Source organism: Clarias gariepinus, chromosome 13 (assembly GCF_024256425.1).
Source record: "Clarias gariepinus isolate MV-2021 ecotype Netherlands chromosome 13, CGAR_prim_01v2, whole genome shotgun sequence".
In the NCBI taxonomy this organism is placed as follows: Eukaryota; Metazoa; Chordata; class Actinopteri; order Siluriformes; family Clariidae; genus Clarias; species Clarias gariepinus.
The window spans coordinates 23,531,916-23,554,890 of NC_071112.1; the positions used below are offsets into that span (position 1 = coordinate 23,531,916).

A 22,975-nucleotide genomic window follows, 5' to 3' on the forward strand; every position below is an offset into this window, starting at 1 on the left:
CCAGCAGCCTGCATCCTTTGTTCGAAGTAGGCATGACGGATCATAAAACACTAGCAGTCTTCACACCAGCTGTAAAAAGAAAATAGCAGTTGGCCTAAAACCAAACCCTGTGGAACTCCAAACTTCACTTTAGTAAAGGCAGAATAGTCACTATTAAAATCTACAAACTGATAACGATGAGTCAAATAGGACCTGAAACAGGAGAGGGCTGTTCCTTTAAGTCCTACAAAATTTTCTAATATATCAAGGAGAATACTGTGATCAACGGTGTTAAAAACTGCAGTAAGCCCAAGTAACACAAGTAACGAGAGACAATCCTGATTAGAGGCAAGTAGTAGTCATTTACCACTTTAACCAGCACTGTCTTTGTGCTATAATGGGGTCTAAGTCCCATTTCATGACTGTTATTCCTATGTAGATATGTACATAGCTGCTGTGCTACAACGTTTTCTAAGATCTTGACATAAAAGGGAAATATCAACTTGTTGCAACCTCTCTAAAATCTCTTTGCAGAGGGAAAATTGCAACTTGTCCTGTTCATACTGTAAAGGTGAGAGATGGCAATAGACAGAGTACCAATGGAATTTTATTCTCTATTAAATCAGTACATCCAACAACACCCTAACTCTGACTAAACATTGTGCTGTATTGAAGAAGGGGTCCACCCTGTCATTCCTGTTCAGGGGACAATAGGCCATAAAAGGCCAGACAAATGTAAAGGGATAAGCGCTACAATTCAAAAATAAATCACTGCAAAACATCTTCTGATATTTATCAGCTCTTTCAATTTTACCACTGGGCTAGTTATGTTTTGGTTATGAACACTAAGTAGTATGTTTCAGCAAGGAAGAATATACCAAGTCAGCCAAAAAATATATACATACTTCAGGAAAAGAAAAACTTGTACAAATATTTTAACGCTAAGTTTATTTGCTATATGTTATAAACTGATATATACTGTATGATAATATTACCAGTCTCTTTTTGGCTGACTCCCCCAGCGGTTGTCCACATTTTCCTCTTGTAGGCGATGTACATTAGTGGTACATCTTCCTCAAAAAGAGATGGGCAGCTAAATCTCTTCTATCCCTTATCATTGTCCAGGATAAATCAAGGTATATGGACTGATCATTTTAAAAAATGTAGGTCCCATAGGTATAAATTTGAGAGCTATTTGTGCTCCACCAAGGTAGCTTCTGGCTCAAGACCATTAAGATTTGTGTACTTGAAATTAAATTTTAACTATAAATATCAGTGAACTTTATTCCAGGTTACATTGATGCGGTCAGAGAAGTGAACTGATCCCATCATGCTACATTTATAACTACATTAAGGTGTTTGGCGACTTACAAAAAGTGCTTTGAAGTTTCTGTTATTGGATAGATACTTACACTGGATTACTAGGTTAATAACTAAGTGCTTGGATTAGTCCAAGTACTGAAGAAATGTTACAATGCAAATTTGCTAAGACATGCATTCCCAGGATTCCATCAGTTCATGTCATCCATCACTCCTCAGACTTATTATATTTCCGTATCTCCGATGCAATCAGCTACGTCAGGGTAACTAATGAGACTAGCTGACTGTCTGGATTGAAGGATTCTAATTCCTAATGACACTAACAACAATGAACATACTTATGTTTCAAAATATCAACTCACTTATCACCTCAAGTTTTACAGCTTAACATACAAAATTTGTTTGTTATGGGTGAACTCTGGGTGTCTAACATCAGACATGCATCTGATAACTTTCGTGTAGTTCATCAAATATGGTGATAATCAGAATAGAAAAGGCTGTAAAAAGGTATCGGAGAATAGTACAACAGTAAATATTTACAATAGAACAGTAAATATCCTGATGTTAATGTACAGTACAGTAGACACTTCACAGGGGATAGATATAGGCATGGTTTGCATTATTATAGCACCATCTAGTGATCAGATGAAACAAAACCTAATAGTTGCTCCTACAGAATTGTAAAGCTTCCTTCGTGAATCTGTTTTTAATGTTTTTTTTGTTGTTGTTTCAGATATTTCCCCTGGTGTTTAGGTTTAATATTCTGTAGAGAACTGAGTTTGGCTCTGACTAAATAGTCTTGACAGTTTTTTTATTTTTTTAAGGCCACAATGACTTTGTTTGGTTTGTCCCAATATGTGGAGAAAGTTGGATTTTGCCTAGATGATTTTGTTCTTCCTAAAAAGGACCTGTTATGTCCCCTAGGCGGAAATGCTCTGAAGAAGACATGCATATGCGACAAAACCTCAGGATTTCTGATTTGACCAGGCCAGATTATATTTAGGGTGGAAACTTTTTTAATGTAGTTGAAGTGTGTATGTCTGTTTCCTTAAAGAAAGGCACATACACCCACTCACACACTACAGGCAGTTTGGGAATGCCAATCAACCTAATCTGCATGTCTTTGGACTGTGGGAGGAAACCCACCAAGCACGGGGAGAACATGCAAACTCCATGCACAGAGAGACAGGAATCAAGCCTTGCTCGGAATTGAACCCGGACTTGGGAGTGCAAGGCGATACTGCTAACCACTACACCACCACCTCTTTAAGAAAAGTTTAATGTCCAATTTGTGTGTGGAGTTGAAGTCCGGACATTTGTAAGTTGTGTTGTCTAAAAAATCAACTGAGAGCTAGCTGTTAGTGGATTTTAGCTTTATGGGTGGATTATGGGTGGCTCAGGGATCAGCTTCTCACCTGCCATGCCAAAAGCCCTAATTTGACTCCCATCCAATGCCCCAAACCCAGCCACCGAACGTAGAGCATCAGCTACAGAAGAAACCTGTCAAATTGCAATACTGTGTCAGAAATAATAACAACAATGATAATAACAACACTGTCAATTTTGGTGTGAAAATGTAAAAGATGAAAAACAGTCAAACAGTCAAACTCTAGATTGTGTAATGGAGGAAATTTGGAAGTGCACAGAAAAAAATTTGCTTCGGCATGCCAGCAATTAGTCTTTATTTGGCTCATAAAACAGCCATTTGACAAGAACTATCTTGTGCATTATTACACTCGGTCAGGAAGCAGCATTCAAAGTAAGCATACAAGAGCACAAGGTGGACTGGAAGGGTTATCGCCCAGAGGAGCATGATGTACCATCAGCCTCAAGTCAGCCTCTCAGTCAGCCTCAAGGCCAGCTAAAAGGGCTTTTATAATGTCGGTTGCCAGGTAACACCCTTAGGTAGGTAATTGGCAAAAACACACAACACTCAGGATAATTTCTGTGCTTTAAGGGAAATATGAGGGAAAGGTTTATAGAGAGAAACTTTAATGTGAATATTAGGTTACTTGATTTAGCAACTTTAAATATTAAAAGTTTTACAGCTCTCAGTGTTTTGTTGATTATAATACTCCTAGCCCACATAGGAGTAACTACCTGCTGAGTCCTGACGTTTTTCTTTATTGCACAAGCGCTGCATGTACAGTAGTCTCACAATAACACAAACACACTTAACATTGTTTTACCCATCCCAAAGACAGCACCTATTTCCATCCATTGTCCTCTCTGTGACAACATTTACATTTACATTTAAGCATTTGGCAGACACTCTTATCCAGAGCAATGTTCAAAAAGCATGGTGCCAAACTGGCATTAATTGGAGACTTTATTTTTTACATCTTACATTGAACCAAATATCAATTATGCTATTAAAAAAACAGTTTTAAAGTTTTCATTGAGTCCGCTCTATTTTTGTCATGGTTCACCCTGTTCACATCAAAGACCTAACTGAGTGGACATCTGGTACACTTGATATTGTACAGTACAGTTAAACCTTGGATTGCGAGTAACACGGTTTGCAAGTGTCCCGCAAGACGAGTAAAGATTTTGAATAAATTTTGACTTGAAAAACGAGCAAATCTTGGTTTACGAGTACCAAGTATCATGTATCATGCATACGCTTCTTGTTTTGATGGCAAACGTCACATGATCACAACTGAGCCAATGTTGTTTCTCTTCCTATAATCAACATCCGTGCACGCGTGTACTGTGTACTATAACACTGTGACCACATGCGTGTACTGTTTCTTGTAACACACGTGTGTGTGGAATGAATAATTTGAGTTTCCATTATTTCTTACTGGAAAATTTGCTTTGATTTAGTGTTTTGGAATACGAGCCCCCTCCCGGGAAAGAAATTATGCTCGTAATCGAAAGTTTCACTGTACACTCAATCTGGTACACTCTGATTCACTCGCTCATTCTCTGTACAGCTTAGCATATACAGAGTTATACGAGGCATGGAGCCTATCCTGGGGACCTGGTGGACAATGCAGTTCACCCTGGTTCACCCTGGATAGTGTGTCCACATACTGCAGGGCACACACACACACACACACACACACACACACACACTACGTCCAATTTGGCAATGCCAGTTAGCCAAATCTGCATGTCTTTGGACTGTGGGGGGGATGGGGAACCGGTACACATACTACAAAGATCTGGGGCTAGCACAGGCACAGTCTCACATGCCTCATGTTGTCTTTTTTTAACCTTAAGGATAACTTGGAGATAAATCTTAAAATAATTTGAGTCAACTCTGGTAAAGATTATGCAAAAATCTGTGCTGTGGTACTTAAAATCATCAAGGATTAATGTGAAAAATTATATTTTATATGTCAAAAGTTTTGTAATTTATATGCATAAATGTATTTTTGACCCAAAGGTGGCATTAGAGGCTTTGAAGGGTGGAGAAGAAAATTGCTAGCACTATTCCCATATGTGTCACAAATTTGTTCATCTTTCTATAATGAGGTTCTAAGGATTTTAGAACACCAACAAAAACAACTGTTAGTGCTTGACTACTAATAACTTGCTGAAGATTCTTAGTTGACCAGATGAAGTTGTCTGAAAGCTGAGGCATGTCACTTGGAGATTTGTTCGTATTTAAAAAATTTTACCAATCACCCAAGTAGCTCCTAGAAAAAGAAGTCCTGTTGATATGATTTAACTTCCACATGTCCTAAAAACTAACATTACAATTGGGATTTATTCTTTAATCTTCTTTATCTGTCTTAATCCCTAGTGATGAATTTAATAGCTAAATTGCAAAATTCTCTGAGCCATTTTGCATCTTAAATATGGTAAACCATATTTTAAGATGAATCAGTTATGCGTGTTAAATAGTTTAATCTGTAACAATCTGCCCAAAATGTATCAGTGTATTTTCCTTAACCCAATTGGGAATTTAAAATTTAACATTATATGAATGGTTATATTTGCAGCATTTTAAAACCAAATAAGCCAACAATTCTAAAAACCATTCTTTAATATCAAACCATTATTCCTTTGTTGATTGTTATGTAAGTAAAAAAACATATTGAAAATATTTCTGGCTTATACACATTTTATCTTTATTAGTGATGTGTGGGCAAGAAGAAGCAGGCAGACATCTGTTGTTTCTTCATTCAACTCTGTCATTTTGGTTTGTTTTTTCCCTCCTTTCCATGTGCTTGGCCATGACCGTGATCAGGACTGTGAACCTTGTCATGACCTTGGCCTTTACCTGGCCCATGCCCATGTCCATGCTCTTGGGTTTTCCCTTTGCCCTTGCCCTCATCCTGGGATTTTTTGACCTTATCGCGCTGCAGCAGAAATATACAGTACATGAGTGTGATTTATGTTATTGTGTTATATTTATATTGCATGCATGCATCCATGTTATTAGCACATATGTTGGAAAGCAGGGTTAGGGTGAAAAAAAATGATCCGTCACCTGAGGGGTTTGACCTTCTATGCAAAATAAGAAAAAACAGCACAAAGATTTTTTTATGAGTAAACAAACTTGTTTTAGAAATGGTTACAGATAATAAAAAAATATGCGCATTGTTTGGAAAAAAAATACTTACTTGGCTTTTTATCTGCCATTGTTCCCAGAAATAATAAAAGCACTGAAACTGTATGAAAATGAGACTGTTAAACTAAAGTATGACGGACACGTTTTTTACAATTTTGTTTTATTACTTTAGTTTTTAAATCCTCTTGCTAAAAATCATCAGTGAAAATAATTGGGTCTCCTTTCCTACCTGTTGCCTTGAAAAGTCCACCTCTGAAGAAACTATGCCTGTCTGTATTTATGATGTAGCCACACCCTGGAGTAGATGGACAGGTATAGACTGGTACTGTTGAGCAAACGGAGAAAACAGTTAAAGACAACCCTGGTGTGCTATTGGAGAAGAAAATGTCTTTTTTTCATTTTGGAAGAGAAAGGAGAAAATATTTTTCTTCACCAATCAAAATTTTGTATTTTTAGGTGTTATGTCAGCAAAAACTAAGATTTGCCATCTGTCAGTTTCTTTTAACACACACACATCTGCATAGGACCCACAGACAGGATTTTGCTTAGCACTGAATGCCCAACTTACAAACTGACTACAAATTGACAGACAATGTATTTATTAATAATTTTCAAATCGAAAGAAAAAATTAAAATAAAAAAAAGTGCAGGGAGTGAAAAAGTCAGAGATAAGTCACATTTAAAGAAAAAAAATAGATGAATATAAAGGGGAGATTCAGGGACATGAGGATTCTGAACCTTGTCCTTATGGTCTTACAGTGTCCCCTTCTCATCTCGTACTATCTGTTAGTCTATATTACCTGTATTACTTATTACTTTAATACTGTGCCATACCCTTTTAAGAAAACACTAATAACCGTTTTAAAGCAAAGTTGACCTAATACAAGAATTTTTAGAACAAACTTGAAAAGCTTCATGCTGTTCTTGTTGCAAAACAATGCATACCTAAAATTCTCATTGTAAAAGATTTCACACCTTGTCCCACAACTGTCTACATTCAAGTTCAGAATTGTTACATTAATAGCCGTAGGGTACATCTGTTAACTTGCATCACTGTGCATGTCATTCCAAACATAGAAACCCATTCAGAAGCTAAGAACCTTTAACCAAACAAAAAGTCCTCCTTATATAAATCAATACTGACCTTAAAATTTACTTAAGTACCAAAATGACTGAGATTGTACTGGCACACAGTAGCTATTTTCATTAGTCAGTTGTTAAAGATGATGTTAAGTTTGGATGTGTTTTCTGTTTTTATAGTGCTTCTGTGACTGGTATTGAATGTTGGTATTTTTTATAACTGATTAAATAATAATATGATTATTTACTTGTATATTTTCTACTGTAAATTAGTTTAATCTGTACGTCACTTTTAATAACAGACATTGTCACATAGCAGCTTTAGATTTAGATGCCTAACATGCAATTCAGAGGTAACAGTGTCAAAGAAATATTTTGTGTCACAGTACCAATCTTCATCTGGTCTGACTTTCAATAGGTAAATTAAAAGCTACGCTTAAACAACAATATCAAGTGAAGACAAACAGTGCATACAGTATGAATATTAAAACTATGTTCAGTATGAGCAGGTTGTAAAAAAGCATGCAATAAAGATCTAAAAAATTCCAAAATGAGACTAAATGATCATACTCATACATAATGCAGAATGTGGGATTTGTTGGAAAAATACACAAAAGACACAATGTGTCTTGTTTTTATGATCGGATTTTAAAAAATGAGTGAGTTAGGATCATGGGAGATAAGGGGTCATCTTGTTTATCTATACTAATGATATATGGTGTCTGAGTTGGCCATGGCAGAAGCTTGGTTCTCTGGTCAACCAAGCATTTTTGAATGGATTTGGAGATTTGCTTAGGATCATCATCTGCTGATCATACTGTAGGATCTGCAGGAAGGTTTCGATGTCAACTTAATATGTGGCGGGCTTATTTAGATTAAATACAGTATGTCCTGGTACTATCTACCCTAACAAGGTTTTCAAGGCCTTTGGATAATAAAAACAGTCCCACAACATCCACCGTACAGAATGTTACAGTTAGGATAAGATTCTTTAAATATAGCCAGGCTTATTTTTTATTCCAAACCCACTTTAAGTGTTAATTGCCACAAGGCTCCATTAGTGTTAAAATGGATCATGGAACACATCTCCAGTCAAATTTTTAGTAGTGTTAACTGACAGGAAGGTCTTTTTTTCTGACATATCCTGTTCATTTGTGTTCTAGCTGTCATTGTGTTTTAGATATTACTAAATTTCAGATTTATAACAACTTCTTATTCCTACTTATAACTTATAACACTTATAATTCCTTTTTTTATATTCTGCTTTTTTTTTGGCATACAGTATCCTGCAATTCATCCTTTGGCATAATGGTGGGTTATGATGGTGATTTTCAAAACTTGGTAACCCCAAGATTTTACTTTTTTTTTTGTAATACACCAAAAGTGATGCTTTTCACCAAAAGTGATCATATTTTTTTTCAGTCTTAGCATTCTCCTTACTGTATGCTGTGTCAAAATAATCATATTCGATTGGCTCTGGCAGTCTCGGCTTCACTTTTAATTAGGGTATTTTTCCATGTGATCTTTTAATGTATTGGTTACAGTTCTCTCTGCATAGAGCCAGGAAGGGCAATGTCGTCGGCGAAGTCTCCTGCCCACATGGAAGCCCTATTTTCTGGGTATTAGTGGAACAACTGGAAACACTCACATCATTTTTATAAATTTATATTTGACGTAAACATTAATTAAAGAAAGAAGAAGACGTATTATATCTGCATGATTAAAAACTGTATAATTGGATGATGTCATGAATGTCATATATACAAGTATTCCTATTAAAATGGAAAGTGTCATTTCTAATTTGAGTGAATAATTAATAAAAGAAGGAAATTTAACAAGAATAAATTCAGAAAAAGATGAAGTATCTTCAGATTCTTATAAAAACACCATCCTTTACAGCTGTCTTTTTGTTTTTAGATATTACTAGATTTCAGATTTAAAACAACTTCTTATTTACATTTTTTTTTTAATATTCGGTATTTTAACTTAAATAAGTTAATCTCAAAACCCTAGCATGGGGCTACTTGATGAAAATGATTATTAACTGAGTTTAACTGAGGTAAAAGTTTAAGTCCCGCCTTTCCGCTCTGAGATTGGCATGTCTGTGAGGGACAGGATGCTTTTAACCAATCATCACACAAGGCGGGATTTGACAAAAAAGTATTATTTTACGCATCTTACGCTACTTATAACGCTAGAAAGGGTTTGGTGCTGGCAGATGTACTCTTAAAAACTTACACATTTTAATTGCGATAGTAAAAAAAAGTCACTCGCACTGCTGATCAGTGCTACTTTTTACTAAAGCCCTACGGATTTAGCACTCTTCAATATGGCGTCACCATATGCCGGAAGTGCGTCGCGTGCGTCCCAGTTACGAAACGAATAAATACCCAGGACTACTCTAAACAGTAGCAAATACGCCATCTAGTGGTCAGATAAATTCACGGGCCTTAGGGTTAAACGTACAGGTTGATCAGTTTATGTGTATGACCTCATGGCGTACCACATACAAGGTACATTTCTCTTCATGTGTTAATCAGTGAAGTGTTTGTTAATGAACGTTTTGTTTGATCACATTATGTGTGTGTGTTTGTGTGTGTGTGTGTGTGTGTGTGTGTGTGTAGGTAAGATGCAAAATGTCTGGAGTAAGACACGACTGTGTGATGATACCAGATATTCCTTCATCGATCCGGATTATCACTTAACCATAGAGGATTATTTCCAAAACGTTGGCCTGAGAGAGAAGGTGAGCTCAGATGTGTGTGAGTGTGTGTTTATACAGGACTGGAGACAAAGCAGAACTTCAAACGATGTTGTATAAACATCACCCTGAGTGAATACCCACGGTTATCCTTTTATCTGTTTCTCTCAGTGCAGAAGGTCTGTGATGTATCTTTACAAAGTATCTACATCAAAGTTGCATTTCAGTTTAAGGAATATTTGTTCACACCAGACTAAACATCAAAGTTTTTTTTTAAACAAATATTTATGTACCTCAGAAATCACTTGCAAAGGCGGCACAGTGACATCCTCCAGGGTCCAGGTTCGATTCCTGCCTCAGGGTCTGTGTTTGTGGAGTTTGCATGATCTTGCTGTGCTTGGTGGGTTTCCTCCAAGTACTTCGGTTTCCTCCCACAGCCCAAAGACCTGTAGATTAGGATAATTGGCACACTACGCTCATTTCCCAGGCTCCCGTGACCCTGTACATAGGGTAAAGTGGTATAGACGGTGATGAGTAAGTCAGTGAGTGATCACTCGCACAAACCCCCTTAATTGCACAAACTGTGTACATATGATTAAAAATTGCTCTGGAAGAAGGAAAGGTGTTCAATTTTTTTCTTCATAAACACACTGAAAGATACTTCTTTTACATTTGGATAAAAAGTGGCAAGCCACTCGCTGCACTGCACAATAACTCTTAGTTCGGGTTAAAAGTACTGTCGCCAGAAGTAACTTATTAATTGCTGCAGTAATTATCCACTCCAAAGCTCTTATGTATTTGCTTATTAAAATGCTGACACTTTTGTTAGCCAGGCAGTTTATTTCGTGCATTCAGTATAGAAAATGGAGCTCTCAATGGTCAAGAGGTGCTTACTGAGTCTTTGTTTGCAGAGTTTTGTAAGCATATGTGTGGGTCACTCTTGTTTAGGTGTTTCTGCATGCCCTCCCTTTTGTATTTTTATAATAAATGGCAAATTCTTCCCTGTACATGTTCATGCACCTTTAAATTAATTTTGTGGAATGCTGCATGCAAAGTCCCAATTTAGATGTTAGTCCCATTTGTTTTTAATGCTAGTGTGTAAATGAGCCTGCACTTCACTGCCGTAGAGAACAACTGTAATCATTGATTCAAATATTTTCAATGAATTCATCATTTCCTGATGAACTCATTGTTATTTCTAGGTGAGGTATATTTTAAGTAATTCAAAGTTTCTTTTTAGCCAATCTAAATGTGTGTTTAGTTCTCTGAAATCTATATAATTTTTTTATTCTAAAAATTTTAGCCTGGTTACGATTGACTATCAGGGCCCAGGTCTAGCACTACTATTACAGCAGTTCCAGGTACTAATTTGGGTCCACTGTAGGATTGGTGGATGTGACACAGCTTACTGGGATGTGTGTGCAGTCAGTCATAACATTATGAGCACTGAGGGGTGAACTAAGCAACACAGATCACCAATCATATACCAGTAAACTGGTGGCAGGATCATGGGCATCCAAAGCTCACCCATGCCTGTGGGCATCAATGGCTAGCTGTCTGGTCAGAACACCCAGTGCACCCCAGCCTGATGTGCTCAGTCTCCAAATTTCTCAGATCCCAATCCAATCAAGCACCCATGGGATGCACCAGACAAAATAAATCCAATTTATGGAGGCCCCACCCTGTAACACACAGCACCCAAAGGATCCCCTGCTAATGTCGTGGTGCCTGAAGTTAGCGTTTAAGCTTTTTAATCCACCCCATCTCTGTAGAGTGAATACCTGTAGAGAAAAAAAAACAAGAAAGTAAGCAGCACCCTCTGCTGGGCCTGCTGTAGCATTACCGATCAGGGCAAAGAGCTTGATACTGATGGCCACACTCATTTGCGCATGCGTACACATACAGTAGCACAAGCTTACTCAAGAAAGCCCGTTATTCATTCCCATATGCTCTTACACACCATCACTTGTTTATGCTTTCATGTGGCATTTAAACCAGAAAACCACATCAGGATTTGAGTTAATAAAAAAAGACACTATACAATGACTAACTCAAGAACATGACAACTGAACGAGCACAAACAGCACAACAAGCAGCGCAATGTCGACAACTAACTTTGAATTCTGCCTAACTGAGTGAAACCTTCTACCAACTATGTGCAACTGCAATTAAGCCTTTAACAAAGCAGAAACTGCTGACCTGTGTATGGTGTTTTTATTATTTTTTTTCTTATGCATTTATCTTCTCACCATCTGTGAGAGTGAAATTTATAATTTCTGCCTCCCACCTCTGCCTACAGACAACGCTTCACACTGCCATTTGCTCACCTTTGTCTTTTGTCCACATCACTTAGTTGAGTAACCCATTTTAGGGCATTACCATAATACTTTAAAGTGTCTGTTGTGCAGACTACACAGGCAGGGGAATTATTATTAATGATGCATAATTCCTTTAAAACCTGTTTGGCTTACCTTTTTCCCCTTGGTGCCTAGCCGTCCTTCCAACCATTCGGAAAATCCATTCAGTCCCGTTCTTCTGGATTATTACCCATCTGTCCTGCAATCTGTCACAGGTTCAGTGATAAACAAGAAAACCATAACTACCAAAAACCAAATGAGTTTGTTAAAAGCAAGTTTATTAAAATGCTAAACCAAATCTACAGTATCTCTCAAAAGTTTATTATACATTATTATATATTATCGGGGCTTTAACAAGTCATGCACTATGGTCATCTGGCCAATTTCATGGTCATCATGGGTAAATTTTAATTAATACACCCACTAACAAAAGTGAGTAAAACCCTCACATTTCAGCAACTACTTAATTATATTTTCTTAAAGGACAAAAAAATTGGATTTGGTCAATGTGCAGCTTGTATAGCAGTACAGATTTGCCGTCTTCTAACAATAACTCAACATGCAGACTTTATTGTAAATAACTGACAAAGAAAATGAGTACACCCTAAGTGAACATGTCAAAACTGTGTCCAAAGTGTCAGTATTTTGTGTGAGCATCATTTTTTATCTATTACGGCCTTAATCCTCCTGGACATGGACTTCACCAGAGCTGCACATGTTATTGCTGGCATCCTCTTCTACTTCTCCATAATGATATCACGGAGCTGCTGGATGTTGGACACATGACGCTTCACCACCTTCCGTTTGAGGACGCCCCTAAGGGTGCTCAATAGGGTTTAGGTCCGGAGACGGAGACGTACACGGCCACTGACAAACACATAAACATGATGAATAGGACATGTGACTTTGCATGGTTATCAATAAAGATGGGTACAGCTGTTATCACCTAGTGTTTACTCACTTTTGTTGCCAGCTATTTTGACATTAATGGCTGTATTTTAAGTTATTTTCAGAGGACAGTAAATCTATACAGTTGTACAAGCTGCACATTGACTACTCACTTTTGTGAGTGGGTGTATAAAGTAGAATTTGACCATGATGACCATGACATTAACCAGATAACCATAGTGCATGACTTGTAAAAGCCCCAATAATGTCACATATTTGCCTCCTTTAATTGATTTAATTCAAATATATCGCAAAATTTTCATAATCACTGGATGTCAACCAATTTTAGGCTCACCTTTAGACTGAGAAGTCTCATATTTCCTCCATAATGATAATTTACACATTTCTCACAGGAGGTTCTGCAAGTTCATATGTCAAGGGTTTTACTTCTTATCCTAAATAGCTCTTGCCGTAACCTGGTGAAATCTAACTTTATTAAACCTTATTTTATTAAACTCATTAATACCTAGTGTTTTTTTTTTCCACTTTTCTCTTGATAGTGATGTACATGCTCTATTATAAGTAGACTACTACTTTCCTGTTATACTGAACTTCTAGCCGACTAACACGCAGTGGGATGGCTGATCAAACCCTGCTATCTGATATCACCAAAATGTGGATGGGTTCCCCGTTGAGTCTAATTGCTCCCAAGGTTTCTTCCTATTGGAGTTTTCCTTGCCACAGTTGCCCTTAGGTTGCTCATCATGATAATTATGATTTAAACATACAGTATTTCCTTACACTTTTCAAACTAATTTCTATAGTTTTTGTTTTGATTCTGTAAACCTTATTTGCGGCAATGCCTGCTCCTAAAAGTGCTGTTTAACTTGGTTTTCTCATATCAAGTTGTCCTTGGCGCCGCCTTTCCAGATTATTTATAATTGTATTAAAAAAGACCCTGAATTTCTCCCTAATTAAGTCGTGTCCAATTCCTCCCATCACTAGGGGGCTCCCACTTTAAGCTAGTACCACCACAATTGGGAAAAGGGCAGGTTTCCTCGCAACCATGTGACACCAGCCGACCGCCAACTGCTCGTTCACGCACCATTGGGACTCGGACGACGGCGCTATCTGTTTCTTCTGCTTGCGTGAGCTCACAGATGCCCCTGATTGGCTGTAGAGCCGTGATTGATGTGGGAGCACTAAGTACCTCTCACCCCTCCCCTCTGAGAGAGCTCGGCCAGTCAGCCCTCTCTAGACCTCCGGCTGCGAGAGGTTACAGCATCACTAGGGAATCGAACTCGTGATCTCTGGATAATGGGGCAAGCACTTTACCACTTTGGAAGCAAAGTTAATAAAGTAATAAAACTGCACACTGTGCTGCAAATGTTAATTTAAAAATAAAATAATGAATATATTGTTAAAGTATCTCTAAAATAATTGTTTTAATCTTTAAAAAAAATAGCCGAAGATGGCTATTTAAAATTTTTTATATATTATGTTGTGTCTGGAGCTATAGTTTTGGTGAAGTAGTTGGTATTTCATTATTAAAAGTTGTCGCATGTCTCAGAGCTTCCCTAAACAGCTAAAATACCCCTTTATTAGCTTTTATTTCACCCCTCCTCCAAATCTGCTGCTTCAGTTCCTACATGAACGAGCTACTGCTGAACCATGCCCCTCCAGAGAACAGCAGAACTGAGCAACAAACAAGGGCGAGGGAATATTCTTATTAGGTCACATTAGGGGGTAAAAACACAAGTTGGCCAAAACAAAAAAAAAATGCAAAAAGGAAAAAAAGTAGGCGAATGGCTTTTCTCCCCCGCTTTGTTTGTACAAACACACCGGAGATCCGTCTTTATGTATAAAAATGACTAAAAAGAAAATGTAGCAAAATAGGTTGCCTTTAAATGTGTGTTAGGATAATTCAAATGATCCCATTATGTAATTCTAGTGATTTCATTACGTAAGTACTCAGCCAGTGTATGCTGTGTCTGGTACAAGTTTTAGACTGAAAGCAGAAGAGTAATAGGCTGCTTTGTTTCTTTTTGTAGTTCAACACAAAAGGAGGAGATGAAGGATGAAGGGTTGCAAGTGCTTGATCGAGACAGAGAAGAGAGCGGCACAGAGAGAGAGAGAGAGAGAGAGAGAGGGAAAAGGGGTGGTGGAGAGGGAGGAGTGGCAGAAAGTGTGTGTGTGCGCGCGTGTGCATGAATAAGTGGGCTGTTGCTATAAAATTTGCGAACAGGGGCGCTCTTTGCGTTAGCTGGAGATCAGGTTTTTTTTTCATTTGTAATCAAGGCATGCTTGCACACTCCACTTACTTGTCCGCGCCTCCTCGGCTGCCTTGTGTCTGGAAGCAATCCAGCTTTCGTCGCTGACATGGACCGATCTGTGAGTGGCTTTAACTCTATCTCTTCTCTGTTTCTCCCTCTGTCTCGCACTTTCTCCCTCCCTCCCTCCCTCCTGCTTTCCCTTTCCTATCTGTCTGTCACTGTGCTGGAACTGTCACCTGCGTCCCTCTATCCTTTTTCTCCCGCGTCTCACGTTTACTCCTGTACTGTCCGGCTAAAAATGATTGCTGGGAGCGAGGCCTCTGTTTTTAGGCATGGACGCTGCTGTCAGCTGATCATCTGGGCTAATATGTGTGGGTATTTTCAGGCTAAGCTGGGGGGGCGTGGGGGTGGGGAAGTGCATGCTGAGATTATTATGGTCTCTGTTTCCTTTTGCGAGCCAGTGACTCATTTGGGCACTGAGAGGGAGATATTCTCTCCTTATGTTGTGCATGTCTGTGTGTGTATGCGTGTGTGTTTCTCTGTGCGTGCATGTGCGGGTACGTGTTTGTGTGAGTGAGTGAGTGCATGCTTGTTGTGTTTGCATACCCTGACAACCAGAGCTCGAGTTTCTTGGCCTACAAGACCTCCATGTCCCAGTCTTCCTCTGAATGACGTAAGATTTATCGGCTTAAGCAAGGTGTTGAGGTTTTGATCAGGTTTATTGGTTTGATGACAGACTTTTTTTTTTTCCCCCTGCAGAGGACAGATTGTCTTATATAGGTTTGCTGACGCTATGTTTCAGGCTCTGTGTAATGTGCTTACTAAACAGTTAGTCTGTTTCAGTGTGCCGAGACAGCGGAGAATGCAGGGAATCCTAACAAAGTTAGTGCTCGATTCTCTTTGCGTACCAAGTGTCAGACTTTCTGTGACTATCAGATTGCTGTTTTTCCATAGAGGTGGTCCGCACGGCTGGTGTACACTGGTTCAGTGTATGCACTCTGACTCATCGTTTTGCTTTAAATGGATGTCACATGGATGAGGCAGGGCTACCGTTATGTCATGCCCGACATGACGTCGAGTGATCAGCAGCTTTGCTTTGCGCGGTATTTTCCTTGGTTTCTCTGTTTTTTCCTTCTTCTTTCTTGTGTTACTCACAGAGCGGCTGCCAAGAAGGAGCTAATAGTGATCAGTGCCTGTGTGTCACCCCATCAGATGATGATTGCCAATAAGTGTTTTCATGCAGATAGAGGAAGACCGCAGAAGTTTCATTTACTGTATAAAAGTGTGCATTGGGGAAAAAAACAAGTATGCATTGTAGCATTTGAATTTCACACGGTCATATACAGCAGATGTTGGTAAATCCCACACATTCCGAGTTGTGCTAGACAATACTCATTTACATGGAGAAACGCCCCCCAAATGGCCATATATTACAAACAGTGTCACTTTAACATGGTGATTTTTATGGCTAGTGCGTGTGATCTCCCTAACACTCAGAGAAGCTGAATCGATGTTGTGAAGATCCCTAATTTTAGTTGTCTTTTTCCACTGATTTTGTGTGTTTAAGCCATGCGTCATGATTTAGCTCATATTTGGCTGTAAATTGTCTGACTTGTCTCCATCAGTTCTATTCACATTTCTAAATTGTTGAAACAAAAAAAACAACAATCCTTGTGCACTGTTACACGTCCTTTTTTTATGTAAGGATTCAACCCAGTCCCAGTGTTTGAGTCTTTTCAATTCAAACAAGATGTTCAAGTCAAACCAGGACTTTGGATTGCACTGATTAACCGGACATGTTAGTAGACTTAAAGACTAGCTTTATTTCTTTATATACACAAATGCACTTATCCCAGCATGTATATACTAGTGCTTGGATACCATCAAGGTAAAAAGATTTCTAACTCCCAGCTGAGTTCTTGTAACATGCAAGTGGCATGGTAAGCAGTATGAGGTTGTGCATTGCCCTGCAAAAACAGAAAACCTCGAGTGGTCAAACCAGGCCATTTTTTTTTTTTTGTTTTTGTTTTTTCCGTTTTACTTGACTATGTTTCCCGCAGTAGGCTCCAAGCCACCTCGGCCAGAAAATCCATTCACAGATGAACAGCCACCTTTTTAAAGAGTCTGCACCATTTAAATGATTTACTGCATCTAAGAGTCTCATCATTGCAATGTGCCTGAAGTGGTCTGTAAATGCCAGTCAGTTATGGTTCCTCCTAAGTTTTTTTTTTTTTTTCCTATTGTCATTTCAGGGAGTTTTCCTTGCCTCGCCCTTGTCTTCCCTTATCAGGGACTATCTAATCATTTTGATTCATTCACATTTCATACAAACTTCCATAATTTCTTCTAATTGTGTAAAGGTGCTTTATGAAAATGATTATTGTTAAAAGCGCTATACAAATAAAATTGAATTGAAAGTTATATACTTTCACTTATGAGAAAGTCCCAGTTTGACTTGAACATCCCAATTGTTTATATAATGTCTAAAATCAGCTATAAGCCTGTCAATTATGCCAATATCTTTGACAATAATTGAAATTAAATCACTTAAAATCAGTTAAATGATTTTTATCTATTATAATGCTTTTGTCAGGCACATGGTCAGGATTAATTTAAATATTCCTGACATATTCCTGCACAGAACTATGACAGTTGTTGAGATGAAATTAAGCCTAATTAACCATGATATAATCCATGTAAATTTTATAGATATCTAAACAAAATGCAGCATATAATCATGGAAAAAATGCAGGGAAAAAATATATAATATGTCCAGTTAAAATCTATCTCCATTTTAAGGGACTGGTCAACAAACCTTTTCATGCAACAAGCCTAATGGCAAATTGCAGCTGTCTTAATTTATCAATATGACGGAGAGTCAAAAATTATCCGCACTATGGCTGTAGAATTTATTTCAATTAACTTTTAGAAAAGACAACTACATAATTTTCTCTGACATTCATGTGTTGTCCATCTGTTAACAAGCGTTCGTATTCCCTGACTAAAAAATGATTTAGGCTGAGCTGCGAGCCACAAATGCACCGCTGTCCTCACTTCTTGTTCAACGAAAGTGAATCTTCATCCTTGTTGGTCTGTTTTTAGCGGACCAAACAGATGAAAGTCTGATGGAGCGAGATCAGGGAGGATGCTTTAACACTTCAAGAGTGTGTTTCAAGAGTGTTGACAGTGTGGGCAGAGATGTGCGGACGTGCAACGTCATGCACAATCACAGCCCTGTTGGATAGCAGTCCATCTGCTCAATTAAAGGATATAAAAGATAATAAAAAAAATATTCTCACGTACTTACTCTATCCCACTTAACCTGTACAGGGTCGCGGGAGATTTGAAGCCTATCCCATGAGACTCGGGGCACTAGAAGTGGTACAACTCCAATCTATCACAGGTCACGCACGTGCACAGACTTTCATTCTGTGGGCAATTTGAAAGCACCAATTAGCCTAATCTACACGTCTTTTACTGTGGGAGGGAACTGGAGCATCTGGAAGCAATCCACCAAGCAAATAATACAAATAGGCTGTTTTTATATAAGGAACCCTTAGTTTGGGCAAATGTAAACTTCTTTTCTGAAGGTAACACTGGTATATTCTTACTGTAATATTATCCCTGATTCTGCATATTCATATTCATACAGATAGTTTTTGGCCACTTTTTCTTTCGTCCATATGGTTTGGTACTTATTTGGTATTAGGAAGGAATTAAACCTGTGTGCCGCCAACGTGCTGCCAATAATAAAACATGGATGCTATATGCAACTTTTACAGCTTAACCAGCTCATATACTGTAGATATATTATGAATAAAAAGAAATAATATACAAAGGGTGTTCAAATGAACCCCTTTCCCTTTTTTTGTCTGCTGTTCATATTTCCCTTTGTATCTGTTCAGAACGCATTGTGTTCCTCTGTTTGCAGTAATTTACTATAGTATGTGTACTATGTCTATCAGAGGCTTCTCCTCAGCTCAAAAGCTTGTCCACTGCAAGCTGAAAGCTCTGTTTGCGTCTTTTTCTCACATTTAATGGCATGTGTTTTTCGCAGTGCTACTTCACACTGCGTAACTATCCTGACTCAGCCTTCAGCACCACTTGCCTCTCTCCGGGCTGCTTTTTTAGTTCTTTCTAAAAAAAGAGAAAAGAAAAAGGAAAGTGCTCAAAAGCATCTTGACTTCACATACAGTACTTGAGAGCCAAGCAAACCGACTTCAGACGTCAATTTATGATGAGGTCACTAAACTCTTATGTGCAGGATGGTTAATGTGGTTAATCTCCAGCAAGTGGGAAGTACGAGCCCCTCATTCCCCAAGGCTTCTCCGACATGTCATGCCCTTAGTGTAGTGAACCCTGCAGTCATTTAAAGAATCAGAATTGCTCTGTCGTCACAGAGAGACATAATTGAGGCTTCCTGCAGGGATCAGGAACACGGTACAATTTCACCCATTATTCTGTAAACGCAATAACAATTATCAGAATAACTTTTACTGTAACTTTACTGTTGAGAGGGTTGAAATGACTCACTGTCACGAATAAATGTTACTTGTTTATGACATTAAGCGTATTCTAAATTTGTGTCCTAGAAGACTACATTTTCAAAAGAATAAGTCTTAGCTAGTGTTCTTGGTTGGTTAAAATCCTGCATTTTGGATTTTAGAGCAGACATTTTCTTGCTTTTACCTATGCATACTTTGTGTTTGCTTGGTGCGTCATTTGTGCACGACCTCAAAAATGAATGTGACGCTTTCACAAGACGCAACATGCATGCAAATGGTAAAGGCAGTGTACTGCCACTTGTATGATGTACGGTACGAGGGCGAGTCCATCGGTACACTTTGTCCATCGGTCAATAAGCTTTTGTATTTGGGCTGAGCTGCGAGCCATGAATGCACCGCTGTCTTCACTTCTTCATCAGAAGTGAATTTTCATCTTCGTAGGGCTGCTTTTAGGAGACCAAACAGGTGAAAGTCTGATGGAGAAAGGACTATAGGGAGGATGCTGTACATTTAGGCATTTGGCCGACACTCTTATTTAGAGCGACTTACAAAAATGCATTGAAGTTTGTCATTGGATAGATCCATACATTTAGTTACTAGGTTACTAAACATAAGTACAATCAGTCAACAATATCAGGTTTAATCCAAATCCTTTAGAAACAGATCTGTCTTTTAGTCAAAGATTGCCAGTGACTTGGTTGTACGGACATCTAAAGGAAGATCATTCCACCACCTAGGAGCCAGAGCCGAAAACAGTCTAGATGCATGTCATTCTCAATCCCAGAGAGATGGTGTGACCAAGCAGTGCTGGAGGATCAGAGGGAACGTGGTGCAGTTCGGGGATTGATTAGGGCTGAGAGGTAAGTGAGCGCTGGGCTGTTTTTAGCTTTTTAGGCAAGAATCAGTGTTTTAAATTTGATGCAGCAGCTAAAGGAAGCCAGTGGAGCGCAGCGGAGAAGTGGGGTGGTGTGGGAGAACTTGTGAAGGTTGAAAACGAGATGTACAGCTGCATTCTGGACGAATGGTGCACAGAGGAGGACCTGCCAGCAGTGAGTTGCAGTATATCAATCTTGAAATAATAAGGGCTGTGTGTAGAGAAATGGATGAATTTTTCCAACGAGTAAGTTTAGCAATGTGAAGGGAAAATAAAAGTTGATTTGTCCAAAGTTACCCTAAAGGTGTGGGTGTTGATTAGAGGAGTGGTCTGATTGTTGTCCAGGGAGATTGTAAGACCATTAACACCTGGGGTGAGGGTGTGTGTGTATGTGTGTGAGTGGAGGTGTGTGTGTGTGTGTGTGTGGGGGGGGGGGGTGTTTAAAGGGGCACGGTGTCAAATTATGCGCGTGCAAACATAACGACTGGCTGAAACAGAGAAGGGGAGGAGAAGGATCTTTAACCTCTCTAATGAAACTTTTTGTTGCTTTATTCATCACGTGCGCTGTAATGTACACGCACGTGCATACAGACACAAAATAAAATATGTTTTACACGCGCACACGTGGTCACCGTGTTATAGTAAACAGTACACGCGTGCATGGATGTTGATTATACCAGTAACGGATGCGCACTAAGACTCAGAAGAGGAGACGATTACCCACAATTCCCCACCACAAGAGAGAGAAAAACCATTGCCAAACCAAGAAGCGCATACATGATACATGCTCGGTACTCGTAAACCAAGACTTGTTCATTTTCCAATTCAAAATTTATTAACAATCCTTGCTCGTTTTGCGGAACACATGAAACTGCGTTACTCGCAGAGGTTTCACTGTATATTGCTCTTGTAAGGGAAAAGGAGAAAAGAAAAGGGCATTCCACAATTAATACACTTAACAATATTGCACTTGAAGAGCTCGGTAAGGCCAAATAGAATTAGTAACTGACTGAGGAAACAAGTACTGTATTAGTGTAATATTGTATTATTACAGACAGTTACTACCCACATAGTGTAAATGTTAGAGAAGAGTTGTATAATTTTATGGCCATTGGTAAAAAGGATCTCCTGTGGAGCTCTGTAGAACACTTAGCAGTAATTAGTTTTTGGCTGAATTTGTTCCTCTGGTTGGAGAGCACACTGAATACCGGGTGAGAACAGTTGTTCAAGGTTGATTTTACTTGGACAGAATCCGCCTCTTTGCCTCAACAGAGTCAATCACAGATCCGACCCTTTTAATTACCTTGTCCGATCTAATTGTCCAAGACTAAGCCATATTATAAAGCCTATTCTGAATTATACTAGACTGATGTTCCATCCAGCATTTATTCTTCATACCCAGTGCTCCTGGCATAAGCACCTGATCCACAATGAGTTTGAAGAAATGGTTACTGAAGGCCAATAAGTGAAGTTCTTCATCATTCATTAGCCTTCAGTAACTATTTCTTCCTTATTATGAAACTCGTTTTTTTGTGGTCTAAGGGTGAACCTGGTGCTGTTATTTATCGAAGACTTACAGTATGTAGAGAGTTTTGTCACAAAGAAATGTGTATGAACGGATAGAAGTTTAAGAAGGGCACACAAGAAATGGTTACTGAAGACGAATGAATAATGATTATTATGAAACAATGATTGTGTACATCAGGTTTGCAGTACTGGACAGAAATGTATTCTCTCTCTCTCTCTTTATCTATCTATATCTCTCTATATATCTATATCTATATATATATATATATATATATATATATATCTATATATATATATATATATATATATATATCTATATATATATCTATATATATATATATATATATATATATGTATATGTATAATATATTTACCAATCACTGTTGCAATTATTTAAATGATGCCTCGCTCACTTAAAACTCTTAGGAACTTGAGTAGATTTATAAAAAAGTTGCTTTCTTTAATCTTAGACAAATTTGATGTTATAAAATAAATAGAAACAACATTGTGTCTATATAAGATAAGGTGCCTTTCGTTAGACCGGTGTGCAGGTACAAAGAGGTGGTTGATGGCTTACACAATGGTTCAGTAGAGCTTTTTTGCTCTATACTATATTCTCCTGTTGCAAGCCTTCAAGCAAGATGAGTTACTTGATATAGAACAGCGAAACCTGCCTGTGAACGTGGGAAAATATTGTCATTCTGCTTTTCTTGTTTTCTTCTTTTTTCTGTTATTTTATCCTATTTTCTTAAAGGCTAAAAAAGGAATAAAAACTATTTTTCCTCAGAGCCCCACAGACATGATGCTGGTGAAGAAGGAGCAGAAGGATGCAGAGCTGGATCGAAAGATTGAAGCACTTCGAAAAAAGAATGAGGCTCTTATGAAGCGCTATCAGGTGACGACCCAGAATGTTTGTGTGTGTGTATTTTTGTACAATATTTTTTAGCTT

The 22,975-nt window shown here is 38.3% G+C and overlaps 1 protein-coding gene and 1 long non-coding RNA gene across 4 annotated transcripts in view; one reads left to right on the top strand and one right to left on the bottom strand.

Moving 5' to 3' along the window:
* Positions 1 to 5,353: 5,353 nt before the first annotated feature.
* Positions 5,354 to 15,272, bottom strand: LOC128536098 (uncharacterized). Its single transcript, XR_008361873.1, has 7 exons — positions 15,169 to 15,272; positions 12,074 to 12,165; positions 9,896 to 10,048; positions 6,051 to 6,146; positions 5,874 to 5,921; positions 5,741 to 5,757; positions 5,354 to 5,609 (listed from the first exon to the last, which is right to left on the bottom strand). It is a non-coding gene; the product is annotated as an uncharacterized LOC128536098 (long non-coding RNA).
* Positions 9,331 to 22,975, top strand: part of LOC128536096 (coiled-coil domain-containing protein 9B) — a 38,594-nt gene continuing 24,949 nt past the window's right edge. For 2 of the 3 annotated variants that reach the window (XM_053510257.1, XM_053510256.1), the window contains exons 1-3: positions 9,331 to 9,414; positions 9,526 to 9,647; positions 22,814 to 22,921. In XM_053510257.1, coding sequence (XP_053366232.1) covers positions 9,396 to 9,414; positions 9,526 to 9,647; positions 22,814 to 22,921 — 249 coding nt within the window. In that variant the 5' untranslated portion in view covers positions 9,331 to 9,395. Of the gene's footprint in view, positions 9,415 to 9,525; positions 9,648 to 15,141; positions 15,239 to 22,813; positions 22,922 to 22,975 lie in introns of those variants that run through there. The other variant, XM_053510258.1, reaches the window with a different exon arrangement.